The following is a 26,072-nucleotide window of genomic DNA, read 5'->3' as shown; positions in this document are numbered from 1 at the left end:
TTGTCCAGGCTCCCCGCAGCCGTGGGGGCATCTGGGCAAGCCAAGAAAAGGTCATTTAAACTGCCTTCCCTTCCCTTCAAGGGGGGCTTGCCCGAGCTCCCCGCAGCCGCAGGCCACCCAGGCAAGCCAAGCCAAGCCAAGGCATGGGGACATGGCCTAATATGCTGATGAACTGTGCTGTCAGGGTGTGGCCTAATATTCTAATGGGTTTCTGCTGTTGTGTGTGGCCTATTATGCTAATGAGTTCTTGCTGTGCTTTTTCTACAAAGAAAGCCCTGGATTCGGCCACCAAGAAAAGCAGGTCTGCAGGAATTTCAGTAGCCAAATTAGTTGTTTCAGGATGAAAAGTGGAGGGCTCAGCAACATCGGCTGCAGTAAAGTTAATTGAGCCACTATCAGGTACTTCAGGTGGAGTATCCATGATTAAACCTTCAGAAAGATTGTCCATGTCTTCACTTAATGGAGAGAAGCAACTTTGAAAAGTGTGGGATGATTCTGGGGCATTTGGAGGGGAAAAGTCATCAATCTTTGTCTAGATTTAGGAAATATGAATTCCTCTGCCTCCCAACCATGTTTATAAGATATCATTTCATCTGTTTCCTCACTCAGAGTCAATGTTATGTTTTACAAACTCCCATCAGCTATTGAAACACTCAGGTTAAATAATTCACAGTTCAGAGAACCATGTTTATAAGATATAATTTCATCTGTTTCCTCACTCAGAGTCAATGCTATGTTTTACAAACTCCCATCAGCTATTGAAACACTCAGGTTAAATAATTCACAGTTCAGAGTAGTTAACTTCGTAGTTGGCTTAGTGTTTCTCGGCTGCTGCTGTTTAGAGCTCTAAGTCAGGGCTCTTTTTGTAGCAGGTACTCATTTGCATATTAAGCGACACACCCCTAATGTAGCCAATCCTCCAAGAGCTTACAGTAGCTCCTGTAAGAAGAGCTCTGTAAACTCTTGGAGGATTGGCTACATTAGGGGTGTGTGGCCTAATATGCAAAGGAGTTCCTGCTACATTGTTTAACAATGCTGACTATCTAATTAAGCAACCGGAGTTTAAAAGACAACAACTCCAAGGTCAAAAGGGAGAGCAAAATAAAACAGCTGTGTTAAAAAGACAAGTTCCTGCTGTCGGGAAATAGGTTAAAAGAGATAAAATAACTTATCGTCTTGGAGTGAAGAAACAAGTGCCTCCCCTCCTCCGATCAGTAACTGGAAGTCGATCCATCACCCAATTTTTCCTTCCTAAATGCAGAACTTTACATTTATCCCCACTGAAATTCACTTTATTTGTTTTAGCCCATTTTCCAGCCTGTCAAGATAATCCTGTATTCTGACTCTTTCTTCTGTTGTATTTGTTACTCCTCCCAATTTAGTATCATTTGCAAATTTAATAAGCATTCCCTCTATTCCTTCATCTAAATCATTTATAAAGATGTTGAACAAAACCGGTCCCAGGACAGATCCTTGAGGCACAGCACTTGCCAGTCCTCTCCAAGAGGATGAGGAACCATTCACAAGCACTGTTTGGGTGTGATCTGTCAACCAGTTACAGATCCACCTAACAATAATAGGATCCAAACCACATTTTACCAATTTGTCAACAAGAACATTGTGTGGAACCTTATCAAAAGCCTTACTGAAATCAAGATAAACTATGTCTACAGCATTCCCCTGATCCAGCAAGGTAGTAACTTTCTCAAAAAAAAAGAGAGAGAGAGAGAGAGAGAGATAAGGTTAGTCTGACATGACTTGTTCTTGAGAAACCCATGTTGGCTCTTAGTAATCACAGCCATTCTTTCTAAATGCTCAAGGACTGTCTGTTTGATAATTTGTCCAAGTTTTACAAACTGGAGAGCCCAGCCCTATACAGAAAAAACATTTTTGGTGTGCATGGACTTCTAGGAGAAGATACCTGAGAAGTTTATCAGAGCACTTTGTTCTAGGGCAAGATTTCCAGGCTAAGAGGCTAGAATTCTAAAACAGAAGGAATTCACAACAAGGTTCAATGGCTCATTTTTGTGCATCTCCCAAAATGAATTGCAGAAAAGTCTGTCTAAGAGGATTTATTGTGGTTTCTTGTTACATTTATACAGGGCTTTTTTTGTAGAAAAAGCCCAGCAGGAACTCATTAGCATAATAGGCCACACCCAACAGCAGAAACGCACTCGCATATTAGGCCACACTTCTGACAGCACAGCTCATTAGCATATTAGGCCACACCACATGCCTTCCCTTGGCTTGCCTGCGCACCCCTCTACGGGGGGAACCACGGCAAAGGTAGCCCTTGGACAGGCCAGGGAAGGCATTTAAATGCCTCCCCAATCCTTCCAGTCCCCCTCCCCTGGCCTGCCCGCCTTGGAGTTGCCGGAGGGGAGGGTCGCTCTCCAGGCCTTCCCTCTGTAGCCACGCACGCAGAGGTTTTGGCTGTAGTGGGCGTGGCCAACTCTGAAGCCAGCCGGAACTCCATTCCTGTGCGTTCCTGCCCAAAAATAGCCCTGCGTCTATAATAACAAAAGAAAGAGTGATGCTGCTGAGGAGTAACCACATATAGTTATTCTGAGTCCCCCCCTCATATGGAGGGGGAAGACTCCTTTCTCAACAAACAGTGCTCCTGGGTTTGTTGCTATGTATTTTCATTAAAAAGTGAAAATAAACCAGTCTTGAGGGACATCTGTAAAATAGATTGGACTGCTTATCTGCATGCTTTACGTATCCTGGTAACAGATCCCTGATAGATTATTGTTCATTCGTAAGGTCTGTTTTTACTTGCTTCCAAAATGATTTGATAAAGAAGTTAAACAGGAAGCATCACCACATTAAAAACACACTTCACTTCCAGAAAGCATTATCTTTTGATCATCTACAAATGGAATTTAAAAAAATGATTTAGCTGCTGAGAGATGATCAAGGGGGATATAACTTTGGGGACCTTGAGAAAAGTGTATCAAATTGATTCTACATATAATAAAGATAATGTGCATTTGCATTTATTCCATAAAGGGAAGCTATGTAGTGTGTGCACAATTCTTTAAACATTTATTCTTCATCATCATTGATCACTACAGATTTTAAGAAGAGGGGAAGTGCCCTTGTTTGTTCAAGACAAACACACTTCTTTCCCATTCGGGAAGCATGCCTGAAGCGTTGTTGCCTGAAACTGCTTTCCTCCAGTCTTCAATTCTTCCTACTGCTTTTGAAGTGCTATAGGGTGCTGTGTAAAATGCCCTGTAGCACTTCCTGCGATGACAGTTCTTTTTGCACCATTTTTCTCTCCACGCACGATCGTCCTCTTTGTGTGTGTGTGTGGAACATTCTATTGGGAGCACTATGGTGCTGAAGCAGGACTACAAATCAGCGCCCTAGCTACCCCATTGTGATTCCTGGACTCTGTTTAGATACACTGACATTTGCTACTGCTGTCACTTGGAACAATGCTCAAAACTTCCCAGTTTTCCCCCCCCCCCCCCCCACGGCTTGAACTCTCTCTGTCTGGGAGATCGTGCGCATGGGGAGGGAACTGGGATTCTTTTAACTATACTGAATAAATTGACAATTTTGAGACCCTCAGTGCTGAATCTTCATTAAGAATGCCAATTTTTTTTAATGCCTCCATTCCATTACTCAGCAGTGGTTTCCCTCATACTTTTACAGAACACTGCAAAAATCAAAATGATCCTTCTACCCCATTTTCTTCACTACAGTGTTATCTCCCAGCTCTGAATGGAGGTGTTGGCATACTATTACCTGTGGAAATAAAGTAAGATAATGAAGTAAAACAAATTCATTTGAAATCACTGTAGCATGGAATAGCTAAGACCTCTCTGGTGACTCCTCATTGACCACGCTTGGCAAATTATCAAGAAAAAACGCTAGCCTGTTAAACTCATTTTGATGATGCTGAATAGAAGCATTGCTAGACAATAAACACAGTCACTGTGTTGTTAATCACACTAATTCAATCCCATCCATGCAAGAATTCCAGAGACGGAGGCAGAATCTGAACAAAAAATGATTTGACCATGAAGCTGTTGGAATGTATTGGCTAAGGTTAATCTAGACAAGATGGGTCCCAGAAAAATGTTTATGTTTTCATGTGCAGAAACTTCAAATGTAAGGGGAAAGAAGTCTTTTGCTTTAGATTGAAATTAGATGAAACTGGAGTACACTTGGAGAAGTCCCCTCCCCCCCAATAGTTCATGCTCTGTGTCGTATCAGGCTTTGAATGTTAGTATTAATAAAACTTATAACGTGTTCCGTGCCATCCCAGGGTGCTTTACAATTTGGAACAGGTATTTAAGAAGCTATATTAGGGGGATTCACATGTACCATTGAAAGGAAGCCATGCAATCAAATAGCACCTCTTACTTTGAGAGAACAGTGATAATACAGTCGTAGGACAAGATTTTTTTAAAAAAATGTTTCTGCCATTTGATACTTATCGGAGAATTTAGGTAGACTATAGAGTGGACTGGAAACTAGACTGTGTTTTCTTGCTGTTACAGAAAATGGCATAATGGCAGGGAAGCAGCAAGCTAATCCTTAACATTAGGATAGCACAATGCTGACCTGAACCAAAGAAATAACTTATCTTTAATAATAATAAAAAACTGGTGCCGATGACAAGCAACCTAGAATTCCTACCTTCCCTACTCTCAGCTTGGGTTAACAACCTCCAGATTGTGGCTGGATCTCCCGCTATTGCAGCTCACCTGGAAAAAATGGCCTTTTTGGAAGGTGGACCCCATGGCATTAGACCCCACTTAAGTTCCTCCTCCAACCCTTCTCAGGCTCCACCCCCAAAACCTCCTAGTATTTCTCAATCAAGAGCTGACAATCCTGATCTCAAACGTTTTGTCATTTACTTGCAAATTCATTACAATTATGTTACTACTGAACATTTGATTTTACCAAATTTATTATCAATTTGATCCCCCCAAATAGTCTCCTCTTAGCTTTAACATTTAACCATAGTTAGAGAAAAATGGTTACAAACATGGTTTGTTGCTAGTCTGAACACATATGCTTTGCTCCTTTCCTCTGTATTCTCATGTAGAGAATCATGTTTTTAAAATAACTCCAGATACCAGTGATGTAGAAATACCAGCAGATGGATTAATCAGAGGCAGGTCTCCCCACTAGCTGAGCCTGTAGAATACCTATAGTATGTGTGTGGGGGGGTGGGGGGGTGTAGGTGTTACTGTCACGTTCCCCCTTTGTTTTGGGGATGGCTCCCCCGGTGGCCATTGTGTTGCCGTTCGTTCACGCCCCATAGGGAGTTGTGTAGCCCCTGAGGCAGGAGTGGTCAAGGAAAAGACGGGGAGGAGAAGGACCTCAGAATGGCAGGGGTCGGGGTTAAGCGCACCCCTAGCGCCCCTCTGCCAAGACGCCGGGACAACCCCCTCTCGCTCCGTATCTCTCTCTTCCTTTCTGCTTCTCTCTCTCTCCTTCAGTCCGCTTCGTGTCATTCCTCCCCCACCTGGACCACCCCTCCTCCCCTTCTCCCAGCCCTGCCCCTCTTCAAAAGGGAAGATGCACAGAGGGCGCCTCCCGGGTATGCGCACGCCGGCGGTGGCCTGGGTGGCCCAGAGGCCATGCTGCCGGTGCCGCTCTGCAGCCTCGGCCCTTCACGGCTCCTCCTGGCCTGCCACCGGGCCCGCTCGCATTACCGTCGCTCTCACGCCGCCGGGCTCACTCTCATCTTCAGGCGCGGCCCGTATCTTGCTCGTGCCTCTTGACGTCTCCTGGAACGGCTGGTCACCGGGTGGTCGCTCTCCTGTCGGGCCCGCCCTCCGCTTGTAAGTCGGGGTGTGGGGGTTGCTCGGGGCTACCTGGGGGTTCCGAGGCCTGCCGTCCTCCACCTGCGACCCCCGGAGCGGGACAGTTACTCCAGTTAACGCTCTCTGATTGCCCTACTATGTATCCCTTTATCTGTGCACCTCACCAGAATACCACCGGGACTACACCCCAGGGTCACCTTTCTACAATCCCACTTTACCTGGGATACCTACAGGAATTTATCATAGGAACAGTCTTGAGTTTAACACTGCAATCCTAACCAGATTTATACCCTTCTAAATCCACAGTGGATTTAGGTATAATCCTGGTTAGGACTGTAGTGAAAAAGTGCCAAGCCTGTAGCTGAAGCAACATGTGAAGTAACCTCGACAAAGGGGAAAAAATGCTTAAATAAACAACTGCTTATTTTACACAATATCTGAGACAACTGAGGTAAAGAATTCATTCTCAAGAAACTCCTTCCTGGCAAGCCAGCCAAACCTTTTGTTTTACAGGTTATTTCATATCAGATCAGCACAACAACACCAGCGGTTACTCAGTAACAACTTTACTGTATTATGCAGTTCCTGGGCAGTACAAGAAGATTTACAATGCAATCCTGAGGCTTGCTGTGGTGATGCCAGGCAACTGCTGGAACAAAAAAGGTGGTACTTATCCGTTTCCTATGGATATTCCACAGGAGGATATGACAACACACACCCCTCTGTAAGGCAAGGCATGCACACCAGAGTCCAAAGCAACCCCAGCAACACCCACTAATCAGACAATAGCAGCCTATGACACCTAGGGTTGATAGGTAATAGAGGGGTCAGTTATGGGGTGATACTAGCTGTCCAGATTTGCAGAGGTCCATGAAGAAGGGATCATGGCATAAACCCAGAGGTTTAGGGGTGGGCCGCCAGCTGGCATCAGGGCAGAGGCACATTGGCTGAGGCCATGTGTTCTGATGGAAATAGACATTGGAAAACAATGCAGACCAATGGGTGGCCTTGGGGGCTGGTCTCAAGTGAGAACAATAGATTACCTGGGCCAATGATGAGTCCCAGGGGTGCGTGGCATCAGGATGGGCAAGGCCTAGATGTGACCAATGAGCTTCCAGAGGGGCAGAATCAGGCTTTAACAATAGAAGCCAGCTGACTTCCGGCGGCGCGGCGCTGTGCCACGGCACGTCCCTAGGGAGCTCCTGGGGAAGCTCCGCTCATGACCGCTCTTTCGGAGCTCCCCCGAGGTTCCAGGTGGCCCCGCTTGGTTCTCCTGTAGGGATACCAAGAGCATGAGGCTTGACCGCCCCCCCGTTTCCCTGGCAAGGACGGGGGGGTGAACCGGTTTGCCCCGAAGTAGGAGCGGCATTGAGAACGGGAACATGGTTGCCGTGTTCCCGCCTAGCAGCGGCCAGCCATAATTTTAAATCTCACTCTTGGTGTTTATCATGAGTTTTATTTTTATTTTCTGCCTCCACACCACCCTGAAGGATATTTAACCTAACTGAAGTGGATTACTGAACACCCCTCCTCTTTTCTCGGCGGCTCCTCTTCCCCTATTGGCAAAAGAAAGTGGCCAGGAAGATTCTCGGGCAACGTGGTGAAAGAGGCTCGGGGTAAGAACAGATGCCTGTTGGACTTACTAATAGAGACTAAAAATAGATAAAAATTACAGAAGATATGCGGAAATGCATTTTGTTTGACTACTTGTGTGTTTGACTGTTTAATTGTAAGCACCTGGAGTAAGTGGGTGTGAAGCTTCAAGAAGATGGAGGCGACCGCTGTTTGCAATGAGGTACGGGACGCAATAGTTCGCGAGCTCAGCTCCAATAAATTTCAAAATTTGTTGCAAGCTGAATTAAATAAAACGTTGGACCAAATGTGGGACTACATTTTCGGGAAATTGAAATGCGCATCGGACAAAGAGAATAATGTAACAGAGCAAACAAAAGATATTTTGGAGAGGAACGAACTACAGCCAGTTAAGCAAGAGAGGGAGCAACAAGGTAGCCTCTCTGTTCTTAAAGAGAAAGACATATCTGAACAGGATTTACAGATCACGACAGAAGGAACTGCAGACAAAGTAGATAAAGCAAGACGGAAACCCGGGCAAGTCAAAAAAGTCTGCTTGCCAAACGCACAGAGTAAGAACGAAGGGAGGAAGGAAAGGAAAAATAAAGTAAAGAAAGGACCAAGGAAAGTGAATGGCTTCCATTTCAAAAAATCGCTGAACTGGAAAATAAAAAAGCTAAAAAAGGATAAGCAATACAAAGATCAGCAGCACATATGTGAAAATGCAGAAAACCTAGGCAGAAAAGAAATACAATATAATTCCAATACAGAGAAATTAAGGGCAGAAGGTTGTCTTAACATATTGGCTCTCACAGGACTTTTATAGCCTGAAAAATAGTGATCTAGGAAAGGACAGACAGAGGATATGGATATAGATATATACACTGAATATGATTTAGTTTTCTTTATTTTTTCTAAAGTTTGTCAATGTAAAGAAATTGAGAGCAGAAAGATGTCCTAATATACTGGTTGCTCACAGGAATTTAAATATGGGTTTTATTTCTATGTGGGCTTGTTTGATTTTTGTAACTTGACAAACAGTGACCAGAAGATATATATACATATAAGTGAATATGATTTAGTTTTCTCTAAAGTTTGGTAAGCATGGAAAAAATGGGTTATTTCTGTTATAATACAGGGTCTTAGAAAGGCTGGTGGTAGAAAGCTATAGTCGTAAATCAGCCCGGTCTTTGTGTAATGGTGAGTCGTAAGAATATTTTGGGGACCCTGAAGCATGGGTGTAAAGGTAACTGAAATAGTTTGTGTGAAACTGAGTCAATATCAGAACGCCATTAATTCCGGTAAAGAGGTATTCGGAATTTTAAAGAAAAATAAGGACTCCAGCAGGATTGGAAGTGTACAGTTCTTTTTGAAATAAGCGGTTAGAAAATAAATATAGACAAGAGAGAATTGTGGGTTAAACCACTGCTAATAGAATGGGGATCAGTTACAAAGTATGCAATCAATTAGGGTGGTGTAGAAGTAAAATTGTTAAATGGAATGGGTTTGGAGGGTGGAGGGTGTTATGTTTGCTGTATGTCTGTGTGTGTTCTCTTATATGTGTTAAAAACTCAATAAAAATAAAAAAACAATAGAAGCCAGCTGTTGGGTGACTGTATTGGGGCTAGCTGAATGGTTTTTATGTCTATTGATGGTTCTGCCAAGGCAGTTGAATAGGTTCCCAGATACAGACAAAAGATGGGAGATGTGTCCTTGATTAGCATCAGGAAGGATCGTTCATAATTTGAATGTTTGATTGGTTTATCTCGGTATCCTGAGGACAAAGAATTGACACATAGACATGGGACCACACAAAAGGGCTGGGTGAAGTATTGAAGACAGGAGGGCTGTTTGTCAGATGGCTTCTGAATAGCCTTTAGAAATGTAGATGTCTTACCTGGCGGGACTGCTATTGTTTCATATGCATACCTCTTCTGGGGGGGGAGACTGGAGGTTTGCTCTGAGGGTTGCCTCGTTGTCACCTGAAAATGGAGACCCTGTTTCCAGAGCTATGACTTGCTCTGTGTTTTCAGGTCTTCCTTGGCCTGAGTTTTGTGGGTCTCTGGTTCAGGTTAGAAAGTGGGGTGCCCCTGCTGTTGAGGCTACCTGAGAATAAAGGCAGCACCTCTGGCAACAAACTGTCAGCAGTGTGTGTGTGTGTTAGCCGCAACACCGGGTCTCCATATTAGATGTTATGGGGAATAACTTAAGAGACCCTGAGTGTGCAAGCTAAGGATTGTACTCCAACTATACTGGAGACAGTAAACTGTTCGGAGCAGTACAGATGACAGACAATGTCTTTTATGAAATATATTAAGAAACTATCCCTAATCCATTGAGCTAATTCAATTAAAAATATCCCACACATGAGGTAGGCAATAAAGGGGTAAATTGATCTTAAGAGATCACAGACAATAGAGGGTGAGGCATTGATAGGGAAATAGCTATCTTCCAAAAAGAAGAGTTCATGGTGAAGAGCAGATGGCTCGGCCAGCAAGCATGCCTGTGAAGTCCCAATAGAGATGGATGATCCAGCCAGTACACATCCCAGAAGACTGAACCAAAGATGGCTGGTTTGGGAGCCTAGTTAAAGGGAAATTGTGCCTTCAGGGTAGTGGGCCACAATACAGAAATGGTCCTGGATGGACCTGGATGGCCAGTAATGTCTCAGAAGAGGCATTAGACAAAAAGACTCCCATTTGGGAAGGGGACCCCATTGTTCGCAAAGCATGGGGCAGTTGTACAGTCTTGGCTTTGTTAATGGCTGGGCTATCACAGGAATGATGCGAGACAATAGACCATGTCCAGGATGGTCCTGACATCTGGGGCAAACTCCATAGGTGCAGGTGTGAGATACAATACAGGAATGTTGGTGTCAGAATGTTGGAATGCAGATACGCTATTGTCTTTTGAGATGCTGAAATCAAGGCATTGTCCTAATATAATCACAGCAACGTGCTGGCTGTATTGGTGCTTGATGGTGAAAGGAGTCCAAGTGACGATCCAAGGGACATGTCCAGGCTTGTTTGTCTCTGTGGGGCTAAGCTTGCCCTATTCCAACTTTGGTCCTCACTTGTCTTGGTACCGTTCTTCACATTGCAAGAGGGGGCTCATGCTAACAGTGTGTGGGAAGGAGTTGGGGACCAATATGTGGGGTCAGCCTTCAAAATGCCACTGGATCCCTGCTATGTTCTGCAGTTGAAAAAAAGAAGAAGCCCAGTGACTCCAGAAAGACCAATAGCAGTGTTCACAACATGGGCATCCCTGAGTCAGAGCTCTTGGATGTATGAAGGGGCAGCCCTAAAGGGAAGTCACAGATGGGGCAGGGAAGGAGGTGAGACAGGAAGAGGTTTTGAGCTAGTCTCATCCACTCACAATCAGACAGGAAAACAGTTGTAGAACACCCCAGACTTTGTTGTTGTTGTTGTTGTTGTTGTTGTTCAGTCGCACAGTCGAGTCCGACTCTTTGCGACCCCATGGACCAGCTCCCGCCAGGCCTTCCGGTCTTCCGTCGTCCTCTGAAGTTTGCTCAACTTCATGTTCGTTGCATCGATGACACCGTCTAACCATCTCATCCTTTGCCGTCCCCGTCTTCTTTGACCTTCAATCTTTCCCAGCATCAGGGTCTTCTCCAGTGAGTGCTCCCTTCTCATTTGGTGGCCAAAGTATTTGAGCTTCAGTTTCATTATCTGGCCTTCCAGGGAACAGTCAGGGTTGATTTCTTTTAGGATTGACTGATTTGTTCTTCTTGCAGTCCAAGGGACTCTCAGACTTTACTGAACAAGGGACCCCAGACTTTACTGAACAGCAAATCATGAAGGGGTCTGATCAACTGGGTTGCCAACTCCCTCCATCCAGTCTGGCACCTGTGTCTTTGAGAGCTGCTCCCTAGCGCAGTATGCATCTGAGCAAGATGGACTTGCTGTTCAGAAGGCTGTCTGAGGCAAAATGCTCCAGGAGCCAGGATGGAACTGGTGACTGCGCAGAGTGGCAGGGACTGTACAGGTCATGCTCCCAGGTCTCCCTGTTGAGTCACCACCTGCAGAAAGGCTAAACAGAAACATATGCAGTGATGGCAAACATCACAGATGCTGTGCCTGTCATAGCCATGCCTGCAAGGCCCCACCAGGGTCTGTGGTTCCACCCTCATGGGGGGTGGGGTTTCCATTTGCCAGGGCACATACTACAGCCATCCAAATGACATGTACTGATCCTGGTCCTTTCTGCATTTGCCTGCCACTCTGGATTTTCTCAGACCGATTTCACACAAGAGCTGCGCCACGGTTGCGCCTCCCTATGCCCCGCTTCTACTGGTCAATTTCCCACCTGAAGCCACGCAACCGCATTTTGGCCCGCGGCTTCGCCCAATTTTCCCCATGAAAACTGGATCATGAAACTGCGGGGAAAATCGGGTGAAGCCGCAGGTCAAAATGTGGCCATGCGGCTTCGAGTGGGAAATTGAACAATGGAAACAGGGCAAAGGGAGGCATGACAGCGGCACAGCTCGTGCGAAATCAGCCTCTGTGTTTGAGTTAAGGCAATTTAAGTCCATGGCAAAACAGCACTCAAATAACCCAGGGCAACAGCAGGCTGAAACCGGGCTGACCACTGGAGGGAGGTAATGTAATGCAGAATGGGGGGGGGAATGGAATAAAAAGAAGGTTGAACTTGATTTTGGTGCAGAATTGCTTGAAGGACACCACAGTGAACGTGGATTAAAAGGAGAGTGCAGAAAGGGCCCCTGTGAGGAATCAGTCTGCAACTGCAACTGCTCTATCCATTGCTGGTGAACAGGGCTCTGATCCTTCAAGGCAATGGGCCAATGGTTGCTAAGACCAATGATCCATAGAGAACAGTGGGGCATCTTTCAGGCAGCCCAAACCACAGTGTACCTTGTCCCCTCCCTGGGACAGATTGTATTTAGGGGGTCTGAATTATGGGCCCCCCAACAAAGATGCCCCCAGGAAAGTTCTCTTTTGGGGGAAATGCCAGGTGCAGGTTCAAAAGTGTATAGAATGGACCGCCTGCAAGCTACACACACCAAATGCATAGGGAACCTCACCCTTGCCTTTGAAGTTCGGTAAACATTTTGATTGAGCAGAGACAGTCTGGAAAGGTGTCCATGCAGAAGCCACCACGGACTGCTTGAAAGTTTGTGAAAAGTTCACGTGGGTTGACCTGCCATGAATTTCAGTTTGCGAACCAGGAACTGGCCAAACTTTGTCACAGATTTTCATTCATGAGCCAGTTCATGCTCCTCCTAACCATCTGTTTCTACCAGCAGCAAACTAGTAGACTGTAGCCCCATGCTTATTTGGAAGTAAAATCCAATTGATTTCAATGCAAGTTACTTCTATGTAAGTATTTTAGGGACTACAGATGAAGCCCATGATCCATCAGCTGGAAATCATTCAAAATAATCAGTACTTTCAAACTAATTATGCAGACTTTGGCAGTGATTAAGAAAATTATGCTCTTTGCTGCAAGCAAGTACTTACTAATATTGTTAGTATTCTATGTGGAATATGAGCAAAAGAAGTTTCATACTTTCATTGCTTATAATGGGTGTTCTGCTCAAATGCCTCATACAATTAAACTATATTGATGTGGAGGGCAGTATCATCTCATAAGCTAATTTCCACATTTGTCTTGTATGCTTTATGCTTTAAAAAACAATCTGTTCTAGCCACACCTAATGAGATAACTGCCTTGCTGCATACATTCTACAAGTACTCCCAATAGACAACAACACCTTTTTTTAGAATTAAAATGAGAGGTTTATTAACTCTGGGGATTTTTAGTGAGCTTATCTGTATTGAAAAATGATGTTTCAGAGAACTGGGATCAAAACAGAGATTGTATTTTCTTGTTTCTACTTTGCATAATTTAGATAATTTAGACAAGGCCTTCAAGTAATGTATGTCTCAAACTGATAGCCACAGTCCCTGAACAGACTGAAGTAGTAACAAAAAGAACTGTGCAGGAGTTTGCGCTAATAAAGTAGAAATATTAATCAGAAAGATTTCATACAAAAGAGTATACAATATTTGCATAACATATCAAATGGAAGTGAAGACGGTGATATCCGGAATGTTCTGCCATTTCGACACAAGTCTTCTTCTGAACAATGATGTATACATGTGGTGTCTCTCTATTTTATTTCAACTGATTCATCATCAACAATTTCATGGATCTCTCAGGATTGTCTCATACATTGTAGAAACAGTTTCTAGAAAAGCCTTTCCATGGGCGAATGAAGTTGAATGCCAGTGGCTCACAAAGTAGAATTTTTGCTCACAAGACTCCACAGCTTAGAGGGAGTATTGCCTATGGGGCCATTATAGTCAAAGGCTAATCTCCTAGGGTATATTTGGTGGGCTGGAAGCTTTGGAGGATCAGCTGTTGTGATTGGATGGGTATGGTGGCCTGGCTGGGAGGAATCAGAAAATGCAAGGGAGATTATTGTCAGGAAGGGATGGTCTCTGAATCTGACTGCTGAAGAGGAATACTTTCCACTGTTGAATTATTTAACCTCGCATTTCTGTTGTTCCTCTCAGTGGCAATGCTAAGAAAGATTGTAACTATAGCCCTCTTGCTATCTACACATGCACACTAGCAGCAGGAATCTTCAAAAAGCATCAGAAACTTGTGGTGTCTTGCAACCTAGCAGGTGAGACATCATCTCGAAGATCCCAACCCATGAGCTGAAGGTCACTGGTGCTGAAGAGGAACATTTGGGAGGAGAAGCTTGTTTACGTAGGAGTGAGAAAGGCTCCTGATGAAATTCCGTCTTCAATGTAGCAAGAAAGTGACATTCTTCTTCACTCTGTCCTCCTTGCATTTCGGTTATCATTTTTTTATCATTAAGGCATAGATTTGGCAAAGTAAAAAATGTACCGAAACTGGCCTATGCCATATGGTAAATGTCTGAAGGATATTTAGGGGGAAAGCCAGTGATGAAAAACAAAGAAGGCAACATATGTGTAAATAGACAGTGGACCATTGAAGACATTTTTTTTAAAAAAACAGCAATGCATCCTAACTTTTTCAAAAACCAAGCAATGGCATGTTGTGTCCATCAAAAATCAGGACAACCTTATAAAAATTCATTCTGGATTAATCATAGATGATAGTGGGGGGAGGGTATGGGGAAAGCCAGATGAATAAAACAATATAAGCTCTTGTTATAATATTGCCTCCGTTTGGTTCAAGGAATTTTGAAATAGTGTTTGGCCAAGGGCAGTGTCAGTAAATCAAATGGCAGAATGATTTAGTACCAATAGCAAGCAAGCATTTTGTCCCAGGGTATAATTAACAGATGCAAGATGCTGCAGCCAAGCAGTTAAGCAGATTTGGAGCTGGTTAAGGAGACATCTTGGGAACATTATATATGCTGTCTTCCATGAAAGAAGAAAGGCAAGATATAACTATAATAATAAGGAATTTATAATAAGGAATTTAGAATGTCCTTCAGGAATTCTTGCTGGAGCAAAATGTAGACCTGGCTTGCATGACCTGGGTGCGAGAGGGGGAGACCGTAGTGCTCTCCCAATTGGCTCCCCCTGGGTTCGCCATCCTCCACCAGTCTCGGACTAAGGGGTGGGGGGAGGAGTGGTTCTGCTCATTAGGGAGGCTTCCTCCTTCAGGGTGCTCCCGTCGTTGAGGCTCACGGGCATAGAGTATGCTGGCTTTGTGTGGGAAGCCGGGGAGAGTTTGGCTATCTGGTTTGTGTAGCGACCGCCCAACACACCAGACGATGGCCTGTCATCCCTGGTTGAGGCTGTCAGGCTGGGCATTGGAGTACCCTAGACTGACAGTCCTGAGTGACTTCAATGTCCATGCTGATGATGCGACCTCTTCACAGGCAGTGGACCTGGTGTCGTCCATAGTGGCACTAGGACTATCCCACCTCACTGAGCCGGTCACATGTTTGATTTGATCTTTGCAGCGGGGGTTCCAGTGGACCGGGTCACTGCTATGGCAGTTCCATGGTCAGACCACCATGCCCTGAAGGCCTGTGTGAAAGTTGTACCCTGACCCTGTTTGGGCAGTGAGCACATTTTAGCTCACCCCCGAAGTCAAATGGAGCATCAGTGGCTTCAGATGGCCCTGCAGGAACCTATGCCCCCCTGGCAGCTCATTAGATGAGCTAGCTGAGGATTGGCATGACCGACTCTTGGCAGCTATCGATGAGATCGCTCCCTGACGCCCTCTGCGCCCTTGGTCTAAGCAGGCTCCTTGGTTTACCTAGGAGCTGCGGCTGAAGAAACAATGGCTCAGATGACTAGAGAGACGGTTGGTGGCGCACCCACAATGAGGGAGCAAGAGCATTTTATAGGACGTTTATGAGATCCTATGAGATGGCAGTCAAAGCCACGAAGAGAGAGTTCTACGTGGCCACGGTTGCATCTGCAAGCTCACGCCCGGCACAATTGTTTAGAACTATTTGGTCGCTAACAGATCTGCCACATGGCAGACCAAATGCTAGGGAATTGGATATTGGCTCTGAGGCTTTTGCGAGCTATGTCTTGTCACTCCACTGTGATCTCCCCGCCACAGTTGAGACAGTGAGCGAACTCGAGGCCCCATGCACGTCTTCTGGTCCTATTCTGAATTATTTCAGTCCAATTAGTCTAGAGGACGTCAACAAACTGCTCTCAACAGTACGCCGAACCACATGCAGCCTTGATCCATGCCCTTCATGGCTTATAAAAGCCGGCCGTGAAGGATTTCAAGGTGCCCTCATGATATTATCAAAAAGTCCCTCATTGAGGGACTGTTCCTGGGGGCACTCAAGGAAGTGATGGTCCGCCCACTCTCTAAAAACACCCATCCTTGGACCCGGCTGAATTGGCTAATTACTGGCCGTTTTCAAATTTGCCCCATTTGGGCAAATTACTTGAGAGAGCTGTAGCAATTCAGTTGCAGAGCTTTGTGGATGACACTTCCATGATGGACCCTTTCCAGTCCAGTCTTCATCCAGGCCATGGAATGGAGAAAGCACTGGTCGCCTTCACAGATGACCTCCGGAGGCATATGGATCGGGGCGGCATGGTTGTACTGTTGCTGTTGGACCTGTTGGTGGTGTTTGACACGGTCGACCATCAATTACTGATCCACCGCCTTGACGACACTGGGATTCAGGGGCTTGCCTTGCAATGGCTTGTCTCCTTTTCCCAAGGTCGAGGACAGAGGATGGCGTCAGGGGATCAGACATCCCAGAGGCACCCACTGACCTGCGGGGACCCCCAAGGGGCGGTGCTATCCCCAATGTTGTTTAACATCACTTTCACCAGCATGGTATAGGACTCATCCTTGGTCTGCTTAGGTGCAATGAGGTCCTTAAGCAGCAAGATGGTATCTATGCCACAGGACCAGAGGAGATGGGCTTTTTTCTTACCGAGATCTACGATGTCATGGCAGTCGAAGTAGATCTCCAGTATCTCGACCCAGGTCTCCCACTGTGTGGGGGAGGAGATGTCAAAAGCGACGATGCTTTCCTGGGAGGTAGCCATCGTACTGCTACACATGGTGAGGGTAGCTCGGGAATTGCGACAGCGGCGGCTGGAGTGAGGCAGGAAGTGCTGCTGCTCTCAGGGTCAGTAGGGTGAGGTACGGAACGAGGAGCGGAGCGGTTAGCGGCTACCGGAGAACCCGGGTGCAAAGCGGAGCGGCTTGCGGCGGTCTTGGCATTGGGGCTCGATGCGGTGCTCGAATCTTCGTCCGGGTCGTTGTTCCTGGGAGTTAGTATTCCACCTTCATTGCCACTGAAAAGTACTGAGACTTACTAGTGATTTCAGCTCTCATACTTTATTTCAGCTCAGAACAAGACGAGAGTAACCAGCTCACAGGCTGGTTTATATGTGCACAACCCCGCACTCCAAACACACCCACACACAAGTGATTGGCTATTTACAGTGGCCGAGAGTTCCATAGGCTCTCGGCCGGGAGCCTAGCCTGCCAATAGGTGCCGGCTAGGATCTGCTTGTCCCATTGTTACTGAGAGCAAAGCTCGGCCGCTTCGCATGACCGCGATGGCCACGCATGCGGTCTGGCCACGCATGCGGTCTGAGATGGATACATTACAAGCCCATGGTGAGAATATGCAGGTGAACAACTAAGGAAATAAGAGCGGCTCAGTTGAGAGTACTTCCCTGTGTTCTGTGGGAGAAAATAAATGAGCTCAGGTCAACACCCTCCTGAGAAAAGGAAAATTCTGCTCCCCTCCACTCACACACATGGAAGTGATGTTCTTAAGGACTTTACTTTATTGTGTGTAAACAGCTGCTCACTATTCCTTTGAATGCTGCCCCTGTGAGCATAAACATGAATGGATGAAACATGAGTCTTGTACACCATGTGTGGGAGTAGGGCTGGAGAAAATGGCTGCTTTGGAGGGTAGAGTCTATGGTATTACATCCTGCTGAGGTCCATCTGCTCCCCAAACTTGCCCAGGCTTCAGGAATTTCTTAACCTAGAGTTGGTAACTATACTGTGGGGGCGTCCACTGAATTCTGAATCAAGTGTGAAGCTGATGATTTGTGCAGTTTGCACAGGCTCAGGTTTTCAACCCATACAAAGTAGCTATGAATGCTGAGTTTACAAACCAAATATCTGTCCTCCTTGTGGATATTGTGCTAGGGTGCTAAGGCGGATTAACTATTTCTCACTAATTGCAGCACGATTTAAATGAGATACTGATCTTGTTCAAATTTGACTGGCAAAGCTCTTTGCCTTGCTGGTGTTATATTGGAACTGGGTTTGGAGGGAAGCCCTGAAAGTAGTATGTCACAAAGAGAGGCAGTGCACCTTCCCCAAAGACCTTTGCAATACATCAGCATGTCTCTCTGCCCTGCTGATCATAATGAAAGACCATTTGCCAGTGATAATGTAATGTGCACTATCTCCAATTGAAAGTTCTCCGTCTCCCTTGTGTGGAGATTTAGGTTTTCATAAAGCTGAATGTAAAACCATAAAATATAAACATAAACCAAATTTAAAGTTTCACAAAATGTAGGGAGCTTGGCTTGCATGGTTTTTAGAATTACTGAGCACATCTATCACATGAGTATTGGGATGAAAGTTCTGCATTTAGTCAATGAGGTGTTATATAGTGCAGGTAATAATGGAAAAATTTCCAAAAAGAAAAGGCATAGTTTGCACAGGCAGTCAGTTCCCTCAAAATTAATGAGTCTTGCAGGTGTACGAGTTGGGATAAGATTTCAGGCTCAATGAGCAAGAATTAAGTGGACTATTTGTTCAGTGGAATGCAGTGGGCAGAGCCCTCCGTCTGCACTTTCTTACATTAAGAATGCAAGAATGGAAATTGCAGACATCTGTGATGTGGGCACCTGCACATTTCTAAGCTTTTTTTCTTTCCTTTGGTTTGGATCACATCTGTGACTTTTGCAGAGGAGAGAGCATTAGCTAGCTCCTAAAATAACTCCCTGGGAAAGTAGTTAACCTCCAATCTGCTACCTCACCATTCATAGTTGTGTGCCAGCGCTGCTTCCTTCCATTCACAGTTCAAACCTACCCCATTACCTGCCTAATAAAGTGGGAGACAAGATAATCACCAGAGTCATTATGGTAGCCAGCTTACGCCTATCTGCAAATACACCACCACTCGCCATCCTAGGGCTTGTGCTATTGAGATAGAAATATCAACCTGAGTTTGATGCTACCACTTAATCTATTGTGCTTTGATGAACAGTCAGTCTCTTTCTAAGGGAATCTTTGGACTCCCCCTTCCTTGTACATCCATAGCTACAAGGTTGTTTGCTTTTTTGCAGCTGCTTTGCCAAAGGTTGATGCTTAAGCAGTGTTTTCAGTCTAGTCCCCAGCTGGTGCAAATAATAGCAGCAGCATGGTAGACATATGTATTAATTCCAGACTGTACATAAGATTTTGTTTTAGTTGCATAAATGCTGCACTTCCCCCTTTTAAGGACTGAATTAAGTTGTGATACTGACAGATTAAAATGTGGTCAATCTGATTACTTTCTAGGCATCGCTGAGCTGAAGTCATGTTAGGTTTCCATGGGCAATTCCCTACATCAGAAGGCTGTGCTGCATGCACATTGTTAGCCAAGTTGCTTTTGATAATTAATAAAGATGGGGAATTATGATATTTAAGAGCAATTGGCAACTAAGGGAGCAAAGCCTTTGTATACAGGAGTCCCGCCTTTTCCAGGAAAACCAAGAATAAACGCAGAAACCAAGTCTCTTAGAGAAATGGATTCTTTACTGAGGGTTTTCACAAACATACAATAAATTCAAGTACACACATACTTATTCAGACCTAGGAAAATTAGAGAGAAAGGGATAGTGACATTCGCAGGAGCAGGTAAAATTGTTGGTGGGTGATACGTACCTGATCCTGGAGAGATGAAGTGATCCACAGGAAAAATAAGGGAGACTATAAGGGACTAAGGGTCATATTCTGTACCAGCAAAACATGTGGTTAGACTCAGGCAGTGCTACACCTAGAGTCAGCAAGATAGGGCAGGGTTCAGGTCCAGAGGAGAGCGAGAGCGAGCATAGGGCCAGGCCAGGAAGTTTCCTAATCAAAAACTGGTTTCAGGAGGAAGGGGGCTTAAGGGTTGGGCAATGTTGCTTCTAATTACTTTAACAGTGGCACCTTTGGAGAACAATATCTGAGTCCAGGGGTATTGTCTTTTGATGGCTCTGGCTGATGAGTTGATGGGTTTAGCTGGGGCTGTGCAGTCCATTAATCCACTTATGGTTGCAATTCGATTCATTAATTTAATAATTAAGCAACTGGGCTGTGGCAGTCCATTAACCCACTTATGGATGCAAAGCTTTTGTTATGCCTAAGGAACCTGTTCTGTTGTGCATATTTTTACAGCTGTTACTAAATTAGGAAAGCGGAGTGGGATGTGTCTGTGCCAACTGTGAAACAGAAAGGGTCGGTATCGTTGCATTATATCTCGTTCACGGTGCCAGATTCAACCAGAGACATTTAATCTTTACTGGCACATGTCAGTGTGCTGAAGTACAGAGACAGTAGGAGTGCAGAGGCAGTGTGGGATAGTGGTTAAGAGTGCTGGACTATGACCCTGGGAGACCCAGGTTCAAATCCGCTCTCGTGCCACGAAAGCTCGTGGGGCGAGCCGTGCTCTCGGTCTAACCTACCTCACAGGGTTGTTGTTAGGATAAAATGGAGGAGAGGATCATGTAAGCCACCTTGGGTCCCCATTGGGGAGAAAGGCGGGGTAGGAATGCATTAAATAATAAGTACACCGACATACCTAGAGGACAACAAAACTAATGGCTGTAACAGAGATCCATGCCCACCACACCACCTCAAACCAGAGGTCATTTCGGGGGGATCGCGGGGGATCGCAGTTCCCATGGGTGAGGTATGGGGGGCGAGGCACATGATGAAGCCCCGCCCCCCGCTTCCAGCCGCCCCGCTTCCAGCCCTCATTCAGCCAGGAGGAGGCAGGAGAAGAGGGAGGGTAAGTTGCTTCCTCCCTGCCTCCCACCACCCCTTTCTGCCTGGGGCCAGGGAGGGCCTTCGCGGGGCTTCCTTGCACTCCCACCAGCCTTGCAGGTCACCACCGGGCCCCTCATGGGGCTCGGCGGTGGAGCTGCAAGGCCAGCGGTGGCGGCCGGGACCGTTGGGGGCGGGGTGTGTGGCCTTATGACACACTTCCGGTGATGTCAGGGGGTGTGGCATATGTTAATGAGTTATGCTAATGAGTTCCCCTAGCTCTTTTTCTACGAAATGACCCCTGGAGACGGTGCAAAGTTTTTGGCAGACAGAGATGTTAAAACTACAATTTACTGCAAGCTATCCCATTATGTCACACTCTCCATTTCACAAGGATTCATCGATTATCTGAATCCACATACATACACACACACACAGTCACATCCATGTCTTTTTCAGGGTATTTTGCTCTATGGCTGTACAGTAGAGGTGTACAGGACCAAAAAAAAATGGCATTATTCAGATTTGGGATTTTTTAACCAAGAAATTTTCAGGAATGATGAATATTCCTGAATATCAGGTTCAGCCATGCATGGGGGTTCAGGAAATATTTGGGAATCATGAATACATGGCTCCATTATACCCTATGGTCCATTAGAGTCAATGACAAAATCTCTTAGGGGATAATCTGGGGGCTGGGGGGGGAGGGGTTTGAGAGAGAGGCACCAAATTTGCAGTGTAGCTGCTGGATCCTCTCCCAAAAGAACCCCCTTTCAATTCTATGAGCCCCCACATAGGTTGCCCCCATTCCCCATTGGTTCCTATGTTGGGGAAAAGGTGTCAAAACCTCGGGCTGGCCCTGTCTGTGGGGTGAGCTCTTGAGCCAGTAAACTGTCCCCAAAGCTCAACTGCAAAGACTGCTCTTGCTGCCCCTCCTGCTGCTGAGCCTTAGCAGCAGCAGCGTGAGGAAGAACTGCCTGAGCAGCAGACCAGCACCTGTGGGCACCTCTGCAGGAGCCACCCCAGAGGCAGCCTCAATGAAGCTGCCAAGGTGGGGCCTCTTCATTGTACCACTACGCCCAGAGGTCAGAGTGGTGAAAGGCAACTCTGGAGTGGTCCTCTGCACAGGTGAGGGGAAAACTGCAGCCCTCCTCCTCCACCACCACCTCTTTAGTTTTCTCCTTATCCTTGCCCCCAGGGCCCCTCAGCATTCCCTTGCTATCACTCATCATGTTACTGAAAAGTACTGGGTTTGGCGCATGGAGAACTCGGACCACGACATGCGTTCAGACGCGTTTATTGTACACAAAATGGCCCTGCAAGGCCAACTATATACACTCCACCCGGCACACCTCTGTCCCCATTGGAGGGTTTGAATCTCCTGCCAAGGGTGCTATTGGTGGGCTCCTGGTGGACTAGGATCCTAAGTCCCCTTTGTGTTTGGGGACCAAGCTCTTGCTTTAACTGCGGACACCTGGTGGCGGTCCATGTACATAACAGTTACCCTGGGCCAAACGCCTTCTAATCTGTGGGTAGGGTACTCAGGCACCTAATGACCTGCACTTCAATCTGAACCTAACAGATATCCTGGGCCAAACTCCTTCTAATCTGTGGGTAAAGTGCTCAGGCACCTAACGACCTGCACTTCAATCTGAACCTAACAGAGTCTGACTCCTTTTTTTAAAAACCATCCCACTTAAAATCTATATTGCTTTTCAGAGGACCCTAACCTGTCCTTACTTCTTTCTTTCCTTATTTCTTGGTACTGGTTTTGTTTAAAAGTCGGGAATCCCTACCTTTGCCTTGGCTAACACTTTTTAAAAGCTAACCTTGAGATGGAAAGCAAACCTCTCTAGAAGTCCTGGGGTTTTTATTAAACTTCTCCTAACTAGAATCTACTGGGACAAACCTGAGTTCCTGTTTGGAATTGAGACCTGAAAAGGTACGGTTCAACTTACAAAATGTATTTCTCTAAAAGCAACTGCCTTCACTGAAGGTCAGGTGCACAAGAAGCTGCTTTCTTTCAATTAAGTCTGTACTAAGCTACTTATTCCACTGCTTTTAAGAAAATCCTCACCTCATCCCCTTAAATGGTAAAATATTTTTTTAAGGGGGAAACAAGAAAGAAAATACCCACCTCTTTTAACAGTATCCTACCTCCAGCCTGGCTAGGTATGAACTACAGCCCTAGGCTCAATGATTTAAAAGTGTTTAAAAGTAAAAGAATTTCTGAGCAGACCCTTATTACTAGATCATTCTATTTAATGGCCCTAACTTGAAAAACCAGAAACACCCACCAAGCCCAGTAAAACCTAAAAAAACCCAAACAAACCACAGTGCCACATAGGGTTGCCAAGTACTTACAGCAAATCGGCGGGGGACACGTGGTTTCTGGCCGGAACATTCCTGTGTGTAACACACCTGCACCTCACTATTCTGTCGCCCAGACATGACGCCAGCACGCTGGGCACGTAGCCGGGCGACGCTCTGGCAATGGGGCTGAAAACTCGATGCTGGCATCACGTCTGGACGACAACATAGTGGGGCACGGGTGTTTTCCACATGGGAATGTTCTGCAAAGAACTATGTGTCCCCCACCGATTCACAGTAAGTACTTGGCAGCCCTAGTGCCACAACTAACACAGACCACTTAAGAAACGTTAGCTGATCCAATCCAAAACAACAACCCACACCCCACCAGCCCACCCCCCACCAGCAACCAAAAGGAACAATCTACTCTTAAAACAGGAAAGCTTTCAAAAATCCAAACTTCACAACAACAGTGCAACAACTAACATAAACCAGAACTAGTGAACAACAAGGCACACTAGTGATAAAATAAATAAATCAACAAACCCCACCCCACCAGCTCCTCCCCACAGCAAACAAAAGAAATAAACTATCCAACAATAAAACTTTTTAAGACAGGAAAACAAACTTTTAAAACACTGTCAGTAGTAACGTTGAGTAAAGAACAGCTCAGCCAATCTCCCCCAACACCCACACAACAGAGCCCACCCACCCAGACCAAGCCATACACCCACCTAACAGAGGATATGTAAAGGCTTAAAAAAAAACACTTTTAAATGTTCATGTTTTAAAAATATATATTTCTCTAAACCAGCTGATGTCTTCAGTCCAGTCTGGCAGGAGTCCACCATGGTCCACAGCAGGGAAGAGAAAGGCAGGCCAGGCACAGAGCACAGCACAGCAGCTGAAGCCAAGCCAAGTCAAATAACAAATAAATATACTGCGAAAACCTTTTTTTGGCCTCGTTCACACGGCGAATTTGCCCGCGAGAGGGATGGCCTGCGGATTAAAGCTGCGCGATCATACCTGAACATCTGGGAAACATCACACTCCCATCTCTAACCCGCAGCTTCGGCCCGAAGACGCGGATTTAAAAGCTACTGGGAACCATGTACTAGTTTCCCGATAATGTGCGGCGCATGCAGGCGTCTGATCAGGAAGCGGTGGTAGCCCATCGCAGACAGCGCCCGTTGGCGTCCCACGCATGTGCACAAATGCCTTGCAATGGTGTTGCTTAGTGTGGTGTGATCGGCTGCTGGAGGCTTGGGCAGGGAGCCTTGGGGGAAGGTGAGATTACACTACCATGCGTCTTTTTGTTCCGGCTCAAAAAGCCTCCCGTCCCCTGAGGATTATCCCGCTCGTGTGACCGGGGCCTTCGTAAATTAATATATTCTATTTGTTAACTACCATCTTATAAAGTGCATTGTGTGCTATTATAGTATCCTAAAACAGGTATATATATTCATTACATGCAATAAACAATGATAATCAGTTCATTTAGTATAATAACTACCAGTAGTTAACAAATAGAACACATTAATTTACAAAAACATTTTTCCCCCCAATGTATATATTTGTTATCTGACTCTTCTAACACTGCTTCTTGGGTTGCTACAGAAGCCAATCCAAGGCCAGCAGCAACACAGTCGCCAACCAGCAATGGAGTCTAGCCAAGAGCCAGGACTCCTGCTTAAATGCTCTCTGCCCATACACAGAACAGTTTCGAAAAACCCCACTGTCCTGTGATTGGACAAAGAACATTGTAGCTTGCAATTCAATTGGCAGAATTGCAAGTTCTCCCTCCCCCCACCCAAGCAAGGTAGGTGGTGCTATGCTGGTTAGACCAGCAGCAAGCAACACCAGCATTTCCAAGAGCTGCACCATGCATTTGCAATTTGCGAATGCATGGCAGTGATTGGCTGTAAGCTACTGTCTTTTCCCCTCCCCCTCCCCCCTTAGACCAGGAAAGCCAGGGAAAAGCCCTGAATTGGCAGGGAAAGGCAGAAGGAGGTAAGTGAACATTTAAAGTTTAAACCCCCTTCCTGCTGCTATTCGGAGATGCCCTATTTGCCATGCCAAATCAGATTAGAGAATCTGATTCAGCAGTTGGGCATCCCAAATGCTTCTGTATAGGCAGTATTCAGGTTATTATTTGGCTTGGTTGCACTGAATGCACATCCCAACTGTTGAGTCCTCTTCATCTCTGTGGGTGGCCTGATTTTGCAAAGTACATAATCCACACATAAAGGAGACAATTTACTGTTAGGTATGTTAGATGGACAACGCGGAAGCTGATTGTTTCCTCAGCGAGGTAAAATGAATAATACATAATCTATTGCTATTTGATACATAAATTAAGTTTATTTGTGACATAAATTATTTAAACTTTATCAAGGTTTTTTTGTCTTTTCAGATCTTTCCGGGAAACATCAATGCTGACAATGTAATACAGCACAAATTTCTGCACTCAGTGAAGTCTCGTTTTGTGCGCTTTGTTCCTCTGAAGTGGAGTTTCCGTGGAAAAATAGGCCTACGGGTGGAGGTTTTTGGCTGTTCCTACAGTAAGTATTTGATATTTATGATATAAATGTTACCTTTTAATCAAAGCTTTGGGTATCATGTTGTCAATTTGATAGGGATACCATCTTTTTGTAAGGGGAAGGGAAAGGAGTTTGTAAGCCGCTCTGAGACACCTTTGGATAGTGAAGGGCAGGATATAAATCCAATCTCTTCTTCTTCTTTTTGATGTCTAGGCAATTTCACACATTACTCATGTAAGCAGTAGGTCTATCACCAAGTGTACACTCAGTAGAAAATCATATCTGTTGGACTCTGTGATGGACCACATTTAAAATGCTGTTTTCCTAATGCAGCAAAATCAGAGAAGGGAGGTGAGGGAAGTATAAGATCAGCTGTGTTCTGAGGGGAGAGGGAGATGGTTTTGAGTTC

The 26,072-nt window shown here is 45.5% G+C and overlaps 1 protein-coding gene across 1 annotated transcript in view; it reads left to right on the top strand.

Moving 5' to 3' along the window:
* The window catches only part of LOC107105510 (contactin-associated protein-like 5), a 198,443-nt gene that overhangs the window by 80,858 nt on the left and 91,513 nt on the right, over window positions 1-26,072 (top strand). Inside the window, exon 5 of the mRNA XM_015405492.1 lies at window positions 25,537-25,684. Coding sequence (XP_015260978.1) covers window positions 25,537-25,684 — 148 coding nt within the window. The remainder of the gene's footprint in view (window positions 1-25,536; window positions 25,685-26,072) is intronic.

The sequence above is a fragment of the Gekko japonicus genome, unplaced genomic scaffold (genome assembly GCF_001447785.1).
Source record: "Gekko japonicus isolate JY-2015 unplaced genomic scaffold, Gekko_japonicus_V1.1 scaffold2235, whole genome shotgun sequence".
Taxonomy (NCBI): Eukaryota; Metazoa; Chordata; class Lepidosauria; order Squamata; family Gekkonidae; genus Gekko; species Gekko japonicus.
The sequence above is the reverse complement of the archived record's forward strand: the minus strand, read 5'-3'. Positions and strand labels throughout refer to the sequence as shown.